Genomic DNA, 19,131 nt, shown 5'->3' with positions numbered 1-19,131 from the left:
AACTGCCAAAAATGGTTTTCTTTGTTGCCATCTAAATCTGTTTATGGTCTACTCTCCCAAAATCATTCTTTAAAGGAAAATGACTGACTTTTAAACCCCTCCTTCTCTTCTGTTATTTTTAACAAGCATTTCAGTGTGGTGTCATTTAGAGAAGAGATCATTGCATTGCTGTGTGTTGCAGGACTCTCAGGAAACAATGCTAGAAGAGAAGGAATGTGGGAACTCCGTTCCCTCTCTTTTCCATTGCCATCATTTGCAAACTCTGAATGCTTCCAGCAACAGGGTGGCCAAAGGCAGGGTGAAAAGGACAGAGCATGTTCCCATTGGCAAAGCTTCTCTCAACTTCACTGGGACAAGGATTTGGCCCATGCCGTGCAGTATCCCAAGCATTGGACTAAGGACTTCATTGGCTTCTCAGAGTAATCTGCCTCTGCTGAGGGAGACAGCACTTGCAGATAACTCAGCCCTCACAGTTATTCTTCTGCTTGCTGGATACTTGCATGGGTGATGGAAGCACCAGTCTCGGGATCATATGAAAGGAAGGCTCCACACAACTCTTTGCTGGCCTCTCCTTCAACACCTCTGTTCCTGTCTTTGTCCTTTCCCTCACTTTCCAGCTGACTCATGGTGTTTGCTTCAGAAGTCTGATGAGGGCTTGAGTCATAAGAAGTGACACGGGGATTTGACACCTCACATCCTCAGAGTTCAGCCCTGTCTGGGAGCTGTAAGGATCTGTCTCCATGTATTCTTACAGCTTTTGAGGAGGGGCTTAGCTCTTGTGTTGTCATAATGATGTGGAGTGTGTCTGGAAGCCATGAGTCAGGGTACTGGAGGGACTCCTTTATCTTCAGAGTTCTGAGATAGAATGTGTTGGCTCTGGCTCTCTAGACAGTAAGTGTGCACTGTAAAAGGACCTTGGTTCTGCTTTCCCAAGTCAGCCACTGTAGCACCGTAGTGAGCACAGCTGCTGTGGGATGGCTCCACAGTAGCTGTTCCAGAAGTTGTTGCCTCCAGTGAAAGGCCATGTTATGGCTGAGTGTTTGCCCAAAAAGAAGACCATGGAGGATATATCTATGCAATCCCTCTCCTCAGCATATAAGCAGTGGTCTGACGTGGCTGGTGGCGTAAATGTTGGCTCAGAAATGTGAAAGTCAAAGGTGTGCTTGGGAGAGCAGGTTTTGTGGATATATGTGTGGATAGGGCCAAAAGGTGTAGACTAAAGCTGGTGGCATAGGCTCCTTGGACTCTTATAATTCCATTTTCCTTATTTCTCAGAGGTGGATATTCTGGTGCAGAGATCAAAAGTGGGATATCATAAGAAATGAAGGTCCCCAATGCTGACTCCTGACCTAAGCACATGGATGAGGGAGAAGTCTGTTGGACCAAGCTGCTTTTATAGGAGTTGTAAACACTCTGGGGGGTAATGGAGGGAGACATGTCCTTGAATTTGTGGGAAAAGGGAAGGAGGGCAAAAAAAGGAAGATGAATAGAGAAATAGACTATTATTAATCAAAATAATGAGAGTGAAATAGTCAGGGCATCAGGGATACAAAGTACCCCACACTTTATGTGAATCAGTACATATTATAGCCTTTTCTGTCTTTTGAGAAATCTGTTCCACTTCTTACTTCAATATTTAAAACATTCTACACTTGATAAATAACAAAAAATATGGTCCTTAAAGACTGAACCACATTCTGGTAGCGGCCAAGATAACTTTATGAAGATGGACAAACTTGTGTTAAATTTAAAAAAAAAAAATATCACGCTAGAAAGTTATGTAAGATTCTATTTTAAAATCATCTGGTCCTAATTTACTAAATTTACTGCCTCAGAGCTAGTGCCAAACTGCTACATTTGATTTATAGAAATACTTTAGCACATTTTTCCATCAGGCTATTGTAGAATATATTTACTGCCTTTTTATTATAGTGAAAAATGCAGACTTTTTAAAGGAAAGGAACATTTTTGAAGAGCCTATTGATAGTTTCTCACACGATGCCAGGAGACATGCAGATAGTAAACAATGCTGTGTGCTTAGGAACATTCCACTCGATTTTCAACTCCTTCACCATCTTTTTTTTCTTTGTAATTGAACAAAGTGATCCATCTGGTAAATGGATGTTTGAAAATGTCCAGTTTGTGCCAAACCACTTTTCTTAAGCACAGACTACATTTTTTTCAGGCAAATATTTAAACAGCAGCCACACTGTGATGCATTGCTAGCCATTAAAAAAACACACACAAAACCCAGACAGCAGGCAGGGGGGAGTCAGGGTGGAAGAAAGCTTAACAAATATTCCATTAAAAATCTATCTAAAAATATCGTGCTAAACAACCCTCCTTCTTCCCCTTTCTCTTCCTGACAAGGGTTTCCAAATGGGAAATGACTGCTAGGGAGTAGAACCTACACTCTCTGATCAGCAGAACAACTGAGCACATGCTTAATTTTACACACATGCTCCAGTCCTTCTTTATTAATTTGTACATCTGTGCTTCACAGAACTTCGTCCTTGATGGGTCTCTGTCTGCTTGCTCAAAAAAATTCTGTTCCAGAAGAGTTAGTTTTTCAATATTTTTGAAAAATCATTGTGCTTTTTTTCTCTGCTGCATCTATCTCCCATTGAAATTATCCACAGAGTTTGATCCATGTGCAATGAGTTCTCAAATATATGGATATTGGATAGAGTTGTGGTTCAGGTCCTTCCCTGATTTTTATTCATCTCTGTGTACTGATCATCTGAACCCAGAAGTGCCAAAATACCATAAGCAGAGGTAATTTTTTTAGTATTTCCAGCTTGAGCAGAAGCAGTTGGTACAAGACATCTCTTTTTCTGTGGTAAACTCAGACTTATTCAGATCTAATCTAGCACTCATACCGATAGCTCTTCTCAAAATCCCCACACAGTTACCCAGAAGTGGCACTGCCTGCTTTCATTTTCATTTTCATACCTCTGTTTCTTCATCTATCTCTACAAGTTCTCTCTGTTCAGTCTGAGATTCAAGTTTAGGGTCTCCTGGAGTCACACAGTCAGCTAACCAGCTTCAAGGACTTTTAACTTCGGCCCTGTTTTGAGTCCATAAACTCCCTCCCATTTTAAAGCTCAAATCTCTGAGTAATTTGCAATTGAAGGGATTGATGTTTTTTGCCTTGATGCAGCAAGACATTGGACTCTTAATGCCTGCTCCAAAAAAAAGTATCAAGGCTTTTAAAGTGTCTGGTTTCAGTAACAGTACTTCCAGATGTACTTCACTCCAGTAAAAGAATGAGAGGGTGTAGTCCTGGTCCTATCAAAGCTGACTCAAGTGTGGCTGGGATGCCACTGTATCATCAGTTTAGTTTCAAGGTAGAGAAGACTTAATAAATTTTCACGCTTTTACAGTGCCAAGAAAAAATTGATGTTTATTTTGTATCCAATAAATGCCTTGCCACTCTGTAACATCCCAAGATTTTAGGGCGTTTCACTTTTGTGAAATAGGTTACTAGCTGTTGTGAGGTTTGTGGTTGTTGCTGTGGTGATTGCTATGGTTGTTGAATGGCAGTCAGAGACGGGGCACTGTGTTTGTTGCCCAACATGAAAGGCTCCTGGCTGAGAAAATGTCCCTGCAGCTACTCAGTACAAACCCACCAATTCTTCTCAAATGCTTCTGTGATACAGATGCAGGAGAGCCTCTCATGAAGAAATGGACTGATGTGAAAAGGAAGGGGGGTAAAAAGGTCGCAGTTAGGAAAAGAAATGATTCAGCACTAGTTTTTGAGGGCTGGCATTTGTGTTTGCAGGTCAAAGTCAGTGTAAATTTGTAAATGTTCTTCTGTGTTCTGCTCTGGAAAGGAGGTAACAGCGCAAGACGAGCAAAGCGCTAAAGTCTAAATTTAATTTGATGCACCATGAAAATGAGACAATTGTGTGCTGGCTGGTTGAGGTCCAGAGATGTCACCTCACATTACTATCATTTGTTGAGTGGTTGCCAACGTTTGTCCAGTTTCACAGCCCAGTTCAGTATAGAAGAAGAGTTCAGGGTCTCCTCAGCAGTCTGAGGAAGAGTGGGGCTTTGTTTTTTGGGACCTAATCCCCTTAAACCACTTCCTCTTCCCACTGGAGTGAGGTTTTCTTAATGCCTTTTTGTGTGTTTTGTTTTGTTTCAATGACCAGTGCTGTTGGGGCTGTTTCCAGGTCTCCCTGAAAGGTCAGGTCTGCTTTTTTCTTTGCTTGCCATTCATTTGGTGAGTCGAAAGTGCTCCTCCTGGCCCTTTCCCTCAGGCTTTGAGGCTGCTCTGTTTGCTGACTTCAGTTCTCCTCTTTGAGGATGATAGTAGATGTTTCAGTATTTCACTCTTTCAGAAAAAGTTTGAAAGTTCCTTAAAAACTTGTGATTTTGTGTCACTTTTTGCTATTTATCACCACCCAAATATCTGGGCAAGTAAAAAGTCTGTCTGCATCTTTCAGCTTTTTCTTTGCATGGTGATACAATGAAAGATGCCTGATGCAGAGAGGATGTTTTCCACCTGCAGCTCTGGACGTCTTTCAGCTCAGTTTTAGCATTTGTTGTTTTCTCTCGCAGGGTTTGTTCTGCATTTCAGAACATGAAAACAAGCAGACATGTGACATGCTTATATAGTTGTTCTAGATTTCAGACGTATTGTCTGTAAGCAGGTGTCCCCACATAATCTAAAATATATCAGGCATGCCAATTTTAAAGACATATGTGATATGACTGCTTAATTAAACTAGCCATACATCCTAAAGATGATGTCTGTCTTTGATTGGTTCAAGATCTTGGTGGTGTTGAGAACCCACAAGCTACACTGAAGCTGCTCAGTTTTATGGGTCATTACTGTCTCTTGACACCAGTCCAGCTGGTAAAATTTATGTTGCAGTAGATCACAGTTGCTTTCATATGTGTAGAGTAATAATTCTGATTTATTACATATAGATGGGGCTTCTGTATTTTCACTGAATCTCCACCACTATATCATTGCCTGTGTTGTAGTGCTACAAATAGCACCAGGCTGGATTTCACTTGCTCTACGGCCTATGTTGTCCTTGTCCTTAAAAATCAAAGTGGTTTGGATGCTTGGTTCACTTAGACGTGACTATTGAGGGCTAGACTTCCAGGAGTAAATGTGGGTCCACCAGGAATGGGACTGGGTTACCTGTGCATGGAGTCCGTGGTCAGGTCTGTCTTGGGGTACCCCAGCTGACACAGAGCTGCAGCTCCAGAAGGACAGCATTATCCAGTAGGTCCAATTGCATTATACCCACCCTTGCATGGATAGTTGAGAACTGGGGACCTGAGCCTTTTGAATCCAACTCCTGAATGTTTATTGGGATCATGGCCAAGATACCTGAATGTCCTGAATGTCCTGAATGTCCTGGCTCAGCAAAGCTGAGCTGGAGTTTGAGACCTGCTTCTCCCTCTCTTCAAATCATTTCTTCTGTCGGGAGCCAGACATGCAGAGGAGAAAACACATAAAATAATAATCATCACATCTTCAAAATATGTTTGAGCTGTTTCCAGGTAAAATTTTGGTCCAGGAATTCTGGGAGCAGGAAAGATTTGGTAGTTAGAGTAGCAGTGGGAGAAAAATTGGGGCCAGTTTCCGGTCCCTAAGGTTCAGCCAATTGAAAATTCATCCATTGTGCAGTTGTCACAGCCTGCTTGCTTAGGCGACCATGACCCCTGCCACTTTGATCCTGTAAATACAAAGTGGCCTCTTCTCTGGTCCAGCAAGGAACAGAAAATGATTCATTGCAGTCAAGCATCTCAGCGCTCAAGTAGTCAGTAAGTTTTTCCCAGGACTTTTGAAAAGCCTGTTCATTTGATGGAATGCACACAGCAGGCAAAGATAATGCAGAGGGAAGCTACTCTTTTCAGGTTTTTGTTTCTACTAATTTGTGCCATATGTAAAAGACCCTTAAATGCATCACTGATTAACTCACTCGTATATCAATATCCTGCTCTGTGCATCAGTAGTCTACCTTGCTAGCTGCCATGACAAAATGTATATTTCTGGTTTTTTAGAGTGAAATCACACCTCACACTGGGAGTTTCAAGGTCGTATACTCACATTCAGAGAGGATGTGGTTTTCAGCTTGCAATACTGCAAGAGCAAAATGGACTCAGAAAGTTTGCTGTGTAGTGCCAGCTGTGAGCTATGCTTTGCCATTCTTCTTCACAAAGAGGTGAAATACACTGTTTTAGTCCTCTGGACTGCAACTGGCCTGCTGGGAATGCTAGACTCGGTTTAGCTTACATGCTGGGTACAGTAGGACAGTAACTAGGACAGGAGGACAAATGGAAATATGCAGCATGATAATTCTTGTCCAAATGCTCAGTACAACTGGCCTTTACTTTTTCCTTTGACTTCTACTTAAATTGAAGGTATCACAATAAATCTCAACTTTTTCATCCTCCCGGGTGGGTACCTAACTAGAATTTGCATCCTGGCTTGACTGCATGCCTAAAGCTTCCCTATACAAGGAATCCTTATATACCACCTTTTTGGTTGCCAAGCATCTGCCAAGTCCTTGCTAGTGCTTAAGATGGAGCCCTTTGGGTTTGGAGTCTGCTAAGGGCCTCACTGTGAGGAGCTTGTGGGAGCTACTTTCTGCAACCAGTTCTTATTCAGTTATGAGAGGCTTAGTGTGGAAGAAATGTAGGTGGGGACATCTACCCCTTAAACCAAATGGTAGGGAAAAACAAATGCAGTGGCTGTCCCAAAGCTTCTTCTAAGAGGGGTAGTTTCTAGGAACACAGGGCTAGTTCAGCAGGGGCTAGCTGTGCTGCTGAAGAAGCTTTATTAAATTACTTAACCCCATCCTGCTGAATGTCATAACACAGAAAAGAAGACTATCTTTCCTTTTTGATGGCAGGCAGTCATCTTTCACCGTCAGTGCAGTTTTATCTTCAGGGAGGGATAAAGTCTTTGCCGGGAGCTCAGCACTCCATGGGTTTTTATAGAGGAAGACCAAAGGTCTGTCCTCCTTTGTGACAGATTTGCTATTAAATTGAGAAGAAAGAGGGTTTGCCACATTAATGACATTCCTCCACTCACTGGCAAACAGCAGAGGCCTTTTGTTCTGGATGCTGAAGGCAGCCCTGGTGTGACCAGGAGATGTGCAGAGCTGTGTAACAAAAACGTCTACCCTCATTCTATGGGAATTTGCCACTCTCACTTGCCTTTGGCCAGAGGGCCAGTGCCAACTAATGCTCCGTGATAGATCTATAGGGGTGGCACATTTGGCAGAACTGGAACTGCTGAGCATGCTGTATACGGAGTTACTTACTGCTAGCACTGGAACCAAGTCTCCATCTTTCTTCTCCTTTAGAGGAAAAAAAAAAGCTTTATAATCTAAAATCCCTCAAAATCGTGGTTTGAAACTGCTACCAAAGAAAAGTTTGAAGGAAATATTTGCCCACCAATTAGTAAACTGATCTTTAAGGACAAGCTCTTGAGATTATTGCATAATTTGTGGTCTCTGACCTCATAGTGAAAAAAAAGCAACCCTTCTCTAAAACCACCACCTAGCTATAAATCATGACTTCATTTCAAAGGAGAGCTGGTATTAAAAGAACAAGACCAATTCTATGTATTACATTGTAATAATCTTCCAGACTATCTCATTTGTGCTGGAGTAGCTTCTCTTTTTCTCTAAAGAAAATATGTAAAGCATAATCATCATACATAGGTTGGGTTCCTTTTCCCATAAATATGTTCTGGGTGTGAAACATGGGCTTCACAGCCATTTACTTTTGGTCTTGATTTCATCTGGGATTTTAATGAGTTGCAGAATGATGTCAAAATGGCTTCTGACCTAAGCAGCTCATCCTTCCCCTGGTATGGCAGGAGACCATGCAGGGTAACTTAAGAGATGGTAGTTGCTGATGGATCTCATACAGAAGATGTTACTGCAAAATTTCAGCCCATACTGAAAAAACCTCCATGTTGAGTCATGTGGTAGTGTGGGGACTGCAAAAGCAAGGGGCAGCTCAGGGCATGTTTGCATTAACCCAAAGGAGCTAGATACATTCTCCAGCTCTTTTTTTGTTTGTTTGTTTTTGTTAAACAGACGCTCAGGTCTACTGAATCATTCATAACGTTTAAAGTTTCTAAAATATGCATTAGTTGGATTTTCACAGTGGATCTTCCAAATCTAGCTGTGTTCAACATGCAATATTTATGTCTAATTTAATATTACAGCCCTGTTTTGCAACTGTGAAGCTTCTTCCTGGAGCAGTGAAAGAGCTTCAAGGGGGCTCACATTCATGGGTGGAACTTGTGGTTATTGAGCCAGGCCCTCAGTTTAACGGCAAGGCTTTTGATGTGCTAACATGTGAGCGTGTCTCTTCTCTCTAATATAATTTTCTAAGTTCAAAGAATATCAAACACAGGTGAAAACGGCCCCGACCTTTCTACCAAACCAGCAGCGTTGTTCCGTGTCTGTGCTCCAGTACATGGTTCTCATAATCTGAACCCTGCCTGATTCTCTGTACATTTAGCTAAGCTTTGTTCTGCTAATAGTGTAATTTATTTCACATGGAACGAAGTTTGCCAGGAGAACTGGATGCTTATCCCTTTAAATAGCATTCTTAGGATCTGCTCCCAAGCCATTCTTTTCTCTGAATATTTTCTGAACACTTACATTTCAAATCGTTTCTGCCAGCCTGGCATGCAAATGTCTCAGTGGTGAGGACTGCAGCAGCTCTTACAGAAGTTGTACAGAAGCCCATAGGACAGATTATTAAAACTATCTCTAGGGGAGGATTTTACTTCATTTGTGAAGTGTCATGACTGATTTCAATACACTACTTGTCAACTGAGTTGTTTTCAGTCAGAGTAACAAAATATTGGATTCTGTACCTTCTAAAAAGAGCAACTGCTTTCAGTAATTTACTTCCTAATTGATAATGGATATGAAAATGTTTGCATGTGTGCAAGTTATATCTACATGTAAAGATACTAATTTTGCAATTTAACCAGATTACAACTAATATGGTAAAATATTTCTCTGTTTTTTAAGTATGTTAAGTGTATCTTAACAAAGTCAGTAAGTCCTGACTGCATGCTTCATTCAAAGCACTGGTATTGGGTAATATCATTCATCTTAAGTTGTCTGTCTTCTTTCATAAGTGCAAGTGAAAAGTAAATGTTCTGGCTGTGAAAATGTAACCAACTCTGACCCAAGCACCTGTGCTGATTAATGTGGTATGGAATTTTGCAACAAGCATCTCAAAGAAAAAGGAATGTGGAATCAGTTTGACACATGTTCCCCTATTTTATGCCACGTTACATCAGTTATTGAAAGGTTGAGTAGAAGAGTTGGAGATTCCAACTTAAGAGGATGGTGTCAAGTGCAGACAGAAGACGGAGCATAAAAATTTCAGGCTTATCCCTTGGCTTAGCGCAGGTCATCCCAAATGCACTGATTTGAATGAGTCAACACACATCTTCACTAGGCAAGGACCTGGCCTTTCAAAGTGGCTGTGTGAAATGACCTCTACTTTTCACAGTTTTCATGGCTGACTATCCATTATTTTGCACTGGATTAAGGTCCAGTATCTTTCTATTAGATTGCAAGAGGTACCAGACCTCTACTGCATGCTGCTTCCCACCTTTCAATTGCCTCTTAGAGAATCAAGAAAAAACTGCCTTTCTACTTTCATATAGATCTTTGACTTCTATAGTTGTTGCTAGTCCTCTGCAAAAGGACAAAAATCAGATCAATAAGAAACACAGATGGTCCTGGTTGGAAGCTCTCTCTATTTCTTGAGGGATGGGCTTCTGGGTGGCTACTGAGACAAAATTGTCCCCCTTGCTCCCTTACTCGCTTTCTGAAAGCTGCATCTAAGAATCTTTCCATCATTCTAGTTCAGCTTAAAAAAAAAAAAAGTAAATGGATGTAGAGTAATTTAACCTGGTTCACTTCTGGGTGACAGAACAAAGGAAGATCTGGAAATGCCAATACCATCACTATTTTCCCTCTGTAGTTTTTCTTTAAAACTGAGGATATGTTTGCTGAAAGTCACTGTTCCCCACCTTTCTTCAAAATGGAATTTAGAATTGCAATTCTCCTAACGAAAGATTAGTATAAAGGAACTTGGGAATTTCCTCTTGCCTCTGCAGGTGTTTTTAGAATGGGAAGCCTTCATTTCTCCTGGAATGCGAACAACTCACATCCAACTGCTGCATAGTTTTGGGAGTGTATCTATTTGTGTAGTTCTTCTATATAGATTTATAAATGGCTGCTAGTTTAGGACTGTTCATTCTTCCTTATCTTTAGATATTTTTTCTATGAATGAAATTAACTTTGTAGAAATTATTTTCTAGTTTTCTGTTGAAGAAACCTTTAAGACAATGAAGAAAAATATTTCCTTTTTCTCCTTCTGTTCCATGCTGTATCATGAATATTGTATTGCCCACTAACGTTGTCCTCCTATATTGAAAATGCAGGTGAATGAGAGCCTAGCTAGGGACTGCAGTGTATCAGATTTCTGGTATTAAAACAAATGAACATAATATCCTGAGAACAGTAAATTCTGCGTATCCAAAATAATCTGTATGTTTCAGGTAATGATACTGAGGCAGATAGAAAAAAACCTGCATTCTTTTCTACATGGAATTGCTAAAGTTTTGGTGGCAGAGATTTTAAAACAAAGCCAAATGACCTTTATTTCAGTGTAATTATTTAGTTTCTGGGAAGAGACACAATGTGCTTGTATTTTGGGGTATTTCTACCTGACTTATCTCCTTTTTCTCTCATGTACAAAAGGAGGGTGAAACTTTGGCATTTCTATTCTGGGGAAGCACCCCATTTCCAGTTGTGAATAGAGTACAGATGTTGTGTGAAATTGTTTTATTCACTTTGCCTCCTAAGATTATAAAAATATTTTTCCTTCATTTTAAAATTACACATAATAAAACCTCTGTAATAACTGGGGGGGGGGGGGGGGGGGGGGGGGGGGTCATTCTTATTTTTATTTTGTTTGACATGTAAAGAAATACAAGCTCTTGATCTACTTCTCCCTCTTCCAAGGAGCACTTGGACTGCTAGCCCCTTTCATTCCTTTAGGCTGTAAACACCTTCTACTAGAAGACTAAAAACTTAATGTTTATTACTCATTGTAGTTTTGCTTACAGCTGAAGTAGTTTATTAATTCACATGAACAAAACAAGACTAAGGCTCTGTCTGACTACTCAGCAGAACAGTTCTTGCTCTCTCAGGTCATGCTGTAAAAGACTTATGCCTGTTGTGAATAAAACCTTGTCTAAAATTCTGGCTGCCATAAAGGAGATAACTGGAAGCTTTTGCAGGACACTGTAGTATCTGGAACTCATCCATAGAAATGCAGTGAAGTATTTTTAAATACATACGAATCTCCCAAATCTTTGGAAATCTGAGCAGCTTGCTTTGAGCATGGCCGAAAATTAAATATCTCCCAGACTTGCAAGCCTCATCTGTTGCCAAGTTTAATCCCAAGTACCAAAAATGCAGAAAGAAGCTGTCTCATAAAGTGTTCAGAGATACTTATAGGTGCAGCTAGATCATCTCCTTTTGCAAAATCCCTGACAAATCCCCAGCATTTTCAATATGCAAAATCAACTTGCAGCTGCATATCCACTACAAAGGGGTTTTCTGCACTGCAAAGAGATGGTTTTCTTGGTGGTGTTACTTTATGTACATCAAGGGCTTCACAGGCAATTTGGAATTCCACCTCACTGGGCTAGGCTCTGGATGAGCTACCGGCCTTGGCTCCCTGGCAGTCGAGAGTCGGGAGTTTCTTAAGTTCAGATATTTGGTCATCTGCACACACGGTGCAGTTTCCAAGAAATATGTACACGTGTATCCCTTAAGCTTTCATTTCCTTGGGAAACCAGGCACACGCACACCCCACCCCCACAGGTGCACACACATACATTTGGAGGTCAATTTAAGAATCAATTTGACAAGTTTAACAAACTGCACTGGTCCCTGGAGTGCTGTTTAGTCCTGTGGCACATTTACACAGGCTGCACTGGTAACTGGCTCTCAGAACTGAGCATGAGGCAGCGTGTGGCTGCTGTAATGCTTTCAACATACAAATCTCTACCTCTGTACTTGTTAACCTGGCTTGTGGGGTTGGGAGCACTTTTGCATAACTTCTGTTCATGCAGCTGAAAATCTCTCCTCTTTTTGCATAATCAAGTCCTGACCATTAAAATCAGAACCCAAAGGAAAAGGTCAGCTTTTAACAACTATCTGTTGTATAAAATGTACTCTTTTTTTTTTTCTTATTTCCTCCCTAGATAACCACAATGACTCTTTAGGTATTTTTTGCCTGTCAGTTAACACTTGCTCATCATATTGTTTGTGTCTGCATTTGGGTATTTTGAAAGTTGACTTCTTGATTCATGTAAGGAAATTCAATGTAAGGTAACAAGAGTCAGACTTTTCCACCAGTTTCTCAAGAACAAGCTCGTTCTTCTGTTGCTGCTGGTGTACATGACTGCTTATCCTGCACTGAGGTAGGACTGAGTTAGACTGTTCAACTAGTGTTTAATTCCTCAGATCCTTCCAGCTAGAGAGATGTGCAATTCCTCAAGCATTTAGTAGGATAACATTATGAAATCATATATTATTTTTTTACCAGCCAGCAGATGAAATGACAGCTCTCACTGTGCTCTGGAATGTCATTGTGGTGGCCTTTTTTACAAGTTTTGTCAGGTTAAGAAAAACAAATACCCTACTCATTTGCCTGAGGTCACAAAATAACAACTAGGCATTTAGTGTTGTTAAAGGGAACTGTAATTATTATCAATTACCAAGTATGCAAACATATTTTGTTTACTCAATGGATTTAGACCTATTTTCATTCCAGTCTAATTAGAAAGCTACATGGTAATCTCCAGCCTCAGGCTTTTCCTACCCATCCTTGAGTGACTGCTTAACTTATCCTTTCAAAATAAACAAAGAGCTGCCACATCCACAGCAGAGCTCCAAGAGGAGGTTCCATATACAGTGACACAGCACTAAAACATGCCTTATTTTTAGCAATTCCCTTTTATTTTGCTTTGAAAAATTGCCTACTAGTTGCTAGCTTCAATGGGAGAAATTTAACTTTGAAATTTAATTTCAGTATTTTTACATTCAGTTAATATTTTCTTTCAGACATGTTGGGAGAGGAAGAAAATAAATTTGAAGCAAAGATTAGTTAGTTGACTGTATGACAAAAAAAGATAAATTCTGTGAGTATAAAGTACTGAAGTAGGAATCTGGATGAGGGTATGGGCTCCCCTTTCTCATATGCCTTCCAGAACATGTTAGATAAACATGTGTTTGGGTTAGCCCATGGACATAAGACCCTGCCTTTGGGCAGAAAATGATACTAGATGATCTCAGGGGGTCTCTTTCAGCCCTAGTTTTCTAAGATTAATTGTGAATTAGACAGGAGGCTGAGCTGTGTGAGTTACTGAACTTAACGCACTACTGCTAGAAATCAGGGTGCCCACTTTGCACCCCGAAAGGGAGGAACAGAGCCTCCCTTTGAGAACCGTGCTGCTTTAGGAGGAGGAGCACGTGGAGACGGGAGGTCACTTCAGTCCCTCGCCAGGGTGGAGGCTGGGAGCAGCACCATTCACGGTGGGTCACTCCCCTGGCCTCTGAGACTGGCAGGGTATTAGCAGAACAGTTCAAAGCGAGTCTGCCCACTCTTCCCCGGGGAAAACAAAGAACTGAAAGAAGAGGGCCCCTAAAGCTTGGGTCTCTTTCTCCTTGCTGGGACTTGGAGGGTGTCCCTGATGTAATTGTCTGTTGAAAGGCAGCCTGATGCCCAGCTTCATGTTGAGCATCCAACTTGCTGGATTACTGATCTACCCTCTTACTTCCCTGTTATCTCTGTGCCAGTTTAGGTAAGGGAGCAGAGTGGAGTAAGTCCCTCTAGTGAGACAGTGGGGGGACCAGTCCCAGCTAACATGTGACATAGCTGCTGAGTCAGCCTCCTGAGAGTTCGAGAAACCATTGTCAAGCACCAGTTTTTTTTCATATTAGGCAAAGAAAGATTTGAGCTCTCGCTTCTGCTGTCCCAGAAATGGAATTTAGCCATTGGCCCCCTTTATAAAAGAGTGCCATAGTTCTCATAGCATCTACCTGGGCACGTGTTCTGTGGGGGATGTAGTTAACAAGCCTGCTGTAGGACCATTATTTAACATTTATTAGGCACAAAGCAGTTTGGAGGTCATGGAAGAGAAAACAAGGTTCAGTGTCTGCAGGCAGAGGTTCTCAGGGTTGGAACCACAGGCTTTGTGCAGAACATGGCAATTAGGCACCCAAACCACCCACACAAATCTCATCCACTAAAACTGTGGTGTGTTTATGTTTATAATTATGGTTGTATTTATATTTTAGATGAAAACACAAACAAACCTCTTTAACAAAAGAAAATATCTCATTGCACAAACATTTCTATCAAAAAGGAGGGGGCCGAAACAATAGAGATGGTCACACCACCAGATGTGCAGCCAGGAGGTGTTCAGTACCACAGCAATGAAGCTTCCATGAGATTTTGGGTAGTTTAGAGCAGAAGTTTGAAGCTTTCAAGCGAAGGGCAAGTGGGTGTGTGTATCCCCATGTTCACTGCCGTGTGTGTGACAGCACGTGTTCAGTTGCTCCCATGTCTCACGGGAGAGGCCGGAGCGTCTCACGCTTCTCACAAGGTCGGGTGGCCAGACTCTTGCAAACAGTCGGACTCCATCCCTCTCTATCATGTTAATATTTCCACTCAGGGATATACAGTGGCTTTAGGACCTCAGGAAGAGATGTTTGTGCAAATTACCAAGCAATTCAATGGTATGTGCATTCCAAGGGCTCATAACTCAGGCAGAAAGGAAAAAAAAAATCAACAAATTGCTCAAAGGAACTTGTTTAGGGTAGCAATTTCCTTGCCATATTTTAGCTCTCTGTCTCCAGCTATTCAGGCCGTCTAAAATAAATCACTGGGTTCTTTTCTTCTTCTTTTTTTTCCTGAACAATGGGGTAAGTGTGATCATTTTGTTTGTGCTAACTCTTCTTGGGTTTTTTCATTAAGTCTCCTTTTCCCTAAATCCAAACAAAACCTGTGACTGTTTCTGTTGACAGCTCTACTCTAAGACCCAAACATGCAAAAACTTTCAACAGGCTTAAAGCAGTATTTTAACAGGACAATTCAAAATAGCTCAGCTGGTTTACCCACCACTGGAATGTAATGCAAGCTATGTAGACAAACCGGGCCCCACATGTTAAAAAACATCAATAACAAGTAAGATAAGTAAGATCCATTCCCTCTTTAGAAGCTACAGATTTCATCCTATGCTGGAAGGATGTTAAGTCCAGACTCCTGTTAGGTGGCCTCATCCCAGACAGTGGTGAGTCCATAGAAAATCATAACCAGTTGTGGGTTGGTTTTTTTTTTTTGCCAAAGCTGTATGTATTTCCCTTTGAAGTACTGCTGGTGAGGAGCATGTTTTATTATGCATGGTGTTAACAGCAGTTCAAAATTTTAACTCATTTTTCATAATAAAATAAGAAATTGTGTCCGTGAGAGCTTCAGGCCAGCCTTTTAGCTACAAGCTGCAATTCTTTTTTATCTCAAATGAATTAAAGGCACTGCTTGAGAGCAAGAGACCAAAAAGATGTTTCTAAGCTAAAAGGCAGACAGAATAAGCTTGGCTTGTCACCAAGGTGCACGGAATTTGACAAATGAAATTTCATTAGAAGTGCAAGGACGGTTGTGAAACTGCCAGTAAATAACTGTCTCCCCAGAGTCTCACACTTTTTCCAGAGCCTATTTCTCCTTGGACTCCATTCTGCCAGGGACAATATTTTAAAAGGGAAAAACCAGAGTTAAGCATCAGAGTTAGAAGTTAGTAGATAATAAAGGTCAAATGTATTTCTTCCAAGAGCTACTGAATTTATGCCATTGTGTTATCTTTCCTTCCTCCCTTGTGCTTTCACTCACAATTGTTACCACTAATGGGTCCAAGCCAAAACCATGAATCCAGACAAATTCAGGACTGATTCCAGAGCTAAATTGTGTAGCTGACCATTTTCTCTCCAATGACCCGAAGCAAAACTCAAGCCCCAGGCCTGACACCCCATGCTCTGCAGTGCCTGGAGCTGTTTCAGACCTGGATCTGAACATCATGGCTTATGACCCTCTCTAGTCATCACTCTTCCATAATCCAAAATATAAATTAAGTGCACATCATGATTCATCCCACCAAACCACATCTATGCATGAACCTACTTTTGCCCTCTCAGGACATTACAAAACCATGAAGTATCTCTCTTGGCTGTTACCAAGCAAAGAAAAAGGGTTCTTTGTCTTGTTTCTTGCTGCATCTGTAAGGAAGATTTTCTACTCTTTCTGTTTCAGGAATGTAAGAAACTTCAATTTCCAAACAGGAGGCCCTATCATGACATGAGGTTGTGTTTTCTGTAAGGATTAGCTGTTGAATTTACTCTTCTGTACCACCCCTCACTGCTCCTCAGCCAGAACCTTGGCTGGGGTGGCCCTGACAATGCAGCTTCTTTTTTTTCTGAAGCCAAGGCAAGATACAAGGCCCAGTGATGGTCCAAAGTGTGGGAATGCAACATTCCTGCAAGATGCTGTCACTTGTGGTTGACTGAGACTGAATTGAGGGAGTACCTGAGCTGTTTCCACAGGAGGCTCTGTGCTCAGTGTCACGATCTGTATGGCACTCTGAAGGATGCTGAAAATGTATCTGCCTGCATCTGTCTCTCTTTGTTGTTAGATGCAATTTTGATCATGCTACAGATGTTCTGTAAGTGAACTCTTTCCTTCTCTGAATGCAAGGAAAGAGCTAGCTTTTCCTGGTAGCAGGTGAAAACAGGGTATGTGAACCACTTGTTCCTGAAGTGCACAGCAGAGTCCTCAATGGACAAGTGATGGAAAAGGAGGTGCCCTCCAACTAAATTTCTTGTTTTCTTTTTAAAAACCCAACACTATGTGTTTTGTGCAAAATTAATACCTGTCAGAAGAACAGAGTTGGCATTTCAGCTCCTTGATTTGATTACTGGCTTGATTTGCTGGGAAACAAGTCCTGTGCATCACATGCTTCAGCCAATAAAATCAGCAAATGGTGTAAATGGAAGTCATTACCCCATCAGTTTATGGGAAGAGGATTTAGAGTATTGAGATAATAGAATGCTAGTCATTACTTTTCCAAGTTTCCTAAAGCTGTAAATGCTTGCAGAACTAATATGAAAAGTATTTCCAGTGTAGATGAAGTTGGAGGACTCAATTTCTAGGTAAAACTGTTTTCTAGAACCTTAATTAGAACTTTTAAAAATCACTGATAACCAAAATGTCTTGCCACTGCCTTTAGTAGAGTAATCCTACGTGACTTTCCACAAATGCCTTTTACTTAGCCTCTTTCCCAGGGTGTGCCATGCCAGCAGATGATTTCTTCATTAATATTACTGTATTTGCAGCTAATTCTTTATTCTTTCTCTACAAATGGGGTATTATTTTGAGGCCCCATGAAGTTTTAGCTCTGAATCATCCTCTGTAAAATCTATTCTCACCCTTAAAGAGTCTAGTCACATTTTGAGGAGGATGGGGGGGATGAATTAAAATAAAATGTTGCAGATGATATTGCACAAAACACGAAGCAATTGCACACAACATACACACTGCTGCCAGCAGTCATGCTGCTTAAGAACAAAAACACTTTTATGAATTTGCAAGTTGATTGTAGTGCCATTGAACAAGCTAACAAATGCCATACCACTGTACAAGGTCACACAGGAGGCCGTGCTAACGCATCCATTAGTGATACCAAACTGTGTAGATTGTGACATCAGATGGACTTTTAAGTCTTGAGAAATAAGAATTCATTTATGGTGATTAATATTGAGAAATAAAACAGAATTTGTCGTATCAGAAAAAAAATTCCCATTTTCGCACTTGATATTCAACCATTGTACTGAACAGGAAATAGTCACATGAAAGAAAACTCTGGGATACTTACCCAACTAGATTTGCTAGGAATCATGCCCTGCATAATTTGCACCTGCTGCAAATTTGGTCCAAGTTTGGGTCATCAGTCAGGTGTTAGTCTGAAATGTAACATAACATTAGGGAGGGTCAGCAGAATATTGAGATTTGTATTTAAAACATTACAATCTCTGTTGTGCATTTACTACATCAGCTGCTACATATGGTACTATGGAAAGCATTTTGCAGCTGGTCTCAGAAACTCTGAAACACTTTCCTTGAAGCTTTCTGTTTGGGGGGGGAGGTAAAAAAATAGGTAAGTACAATTTTGCCATCTCTGAGCTTTATGAAATTATGGCTTCATGGATGGTCATGTGAAGTGAGGATGGCAAGGTTCAGGATGGACGATTTCTTTTTCATGATCATGGGGTCTGCGGGGAGCCTGGGAGAAAAATCTATCGATTTCTTTATTTGAGTTTATCCATCCTAGTGATAATCTGGGTGCCAGCAGGTATTTGATGGCTTTATGGTCCATATGGGTTAAAAGGCAGTGGAAGGGCTGTAAATTTTCAGACCTGAGGCATAAATTGACACGTAACCAATGGAGGTTATGAACAAGCTTCTCCCCTGGGGACACTGCTAGGTTACTTGTATCTCAGCAAGGCAGCTGGTTTTACACCAAAACCAGCACATGGGTTAGAAGGACGGTTAGTTTTTTCAAATATGGTGGTTCCTACATACTCCAGCTGTCAGGCTTAGTAGGGAAGCTCCATCAGATGGTAAAGACACACAGTGAAAAGGATCTGCCAGAAACACCTTACAATTGCTTTATAGGTACTGCATAGCTAAATGCTGAGAATCAGGTCCTACCAGATCCTACCACTGCTGTCATTTGCTGAAGTCCTTGTAAATGGAGGGTACCTTGCAGAATGGGAACCTGGAGCACCTGTCCTTTGAGTATCAAAGGGGAAAAGACACAGAAGGGGGAAATCTGAGGCCGAAAAATCTGAGACAGGCTGCAGAGAAGATTTTCAACAGTGGTATTTTGCACTGTTTCCCACTATGTCCTTGGAGCCAGTAAAGATTTCTGTAGCTATTTGCTCGATAGAACACCCACTGCTTGTTTTAATTAGCTTGGTCTCATTTTTAATAGGCACC

General features: G+C 41.1%; 1 protein-coding gene across 1 annotated transcript in view; it reads right to left on the bottom strand.

Moving 5' to 3' along the window:
* The window catches only part of NEDD9 (neural precursor cell expressed, developmentally down-regulated 9), a 64,736-nt gene extending 46,666 nt beyond the window's left edge, over positions 1 to 18,070 (bottom strand). The window contains exon 1 of the mRNA XM_082286697.1: positions 18,008 to 18,070. Coding sequence (XP_082142823.1) covers positions 18,008 to 18,040 — 33 coding nt within the window. The 5' untranslated portion in view covers positions 18,041 to 18,070. The remainder of the gene's footprint in view (positions 1 to 18,007) is intronic.
* Between the last annotated feature and the right edge of the window lie 1,061 nt (positions 18,071 to 19,131).

The sequence above is a fragment of the Coloeus monedula genome, assembly GCF_965178545.1.
Source record: "Coloeus monedula genome assembly, chromosome: 1".
NCBI classification, from domain to species: domain Eukaryota; kingdom Metazoa; phylum Chordata; class Aves; order Passeriformes; family Corvidae; genus Coloeus; species Coloeus monedula.
This window is presented reverse-complemented; position numbering and strand designations above follow the sequence as displayed.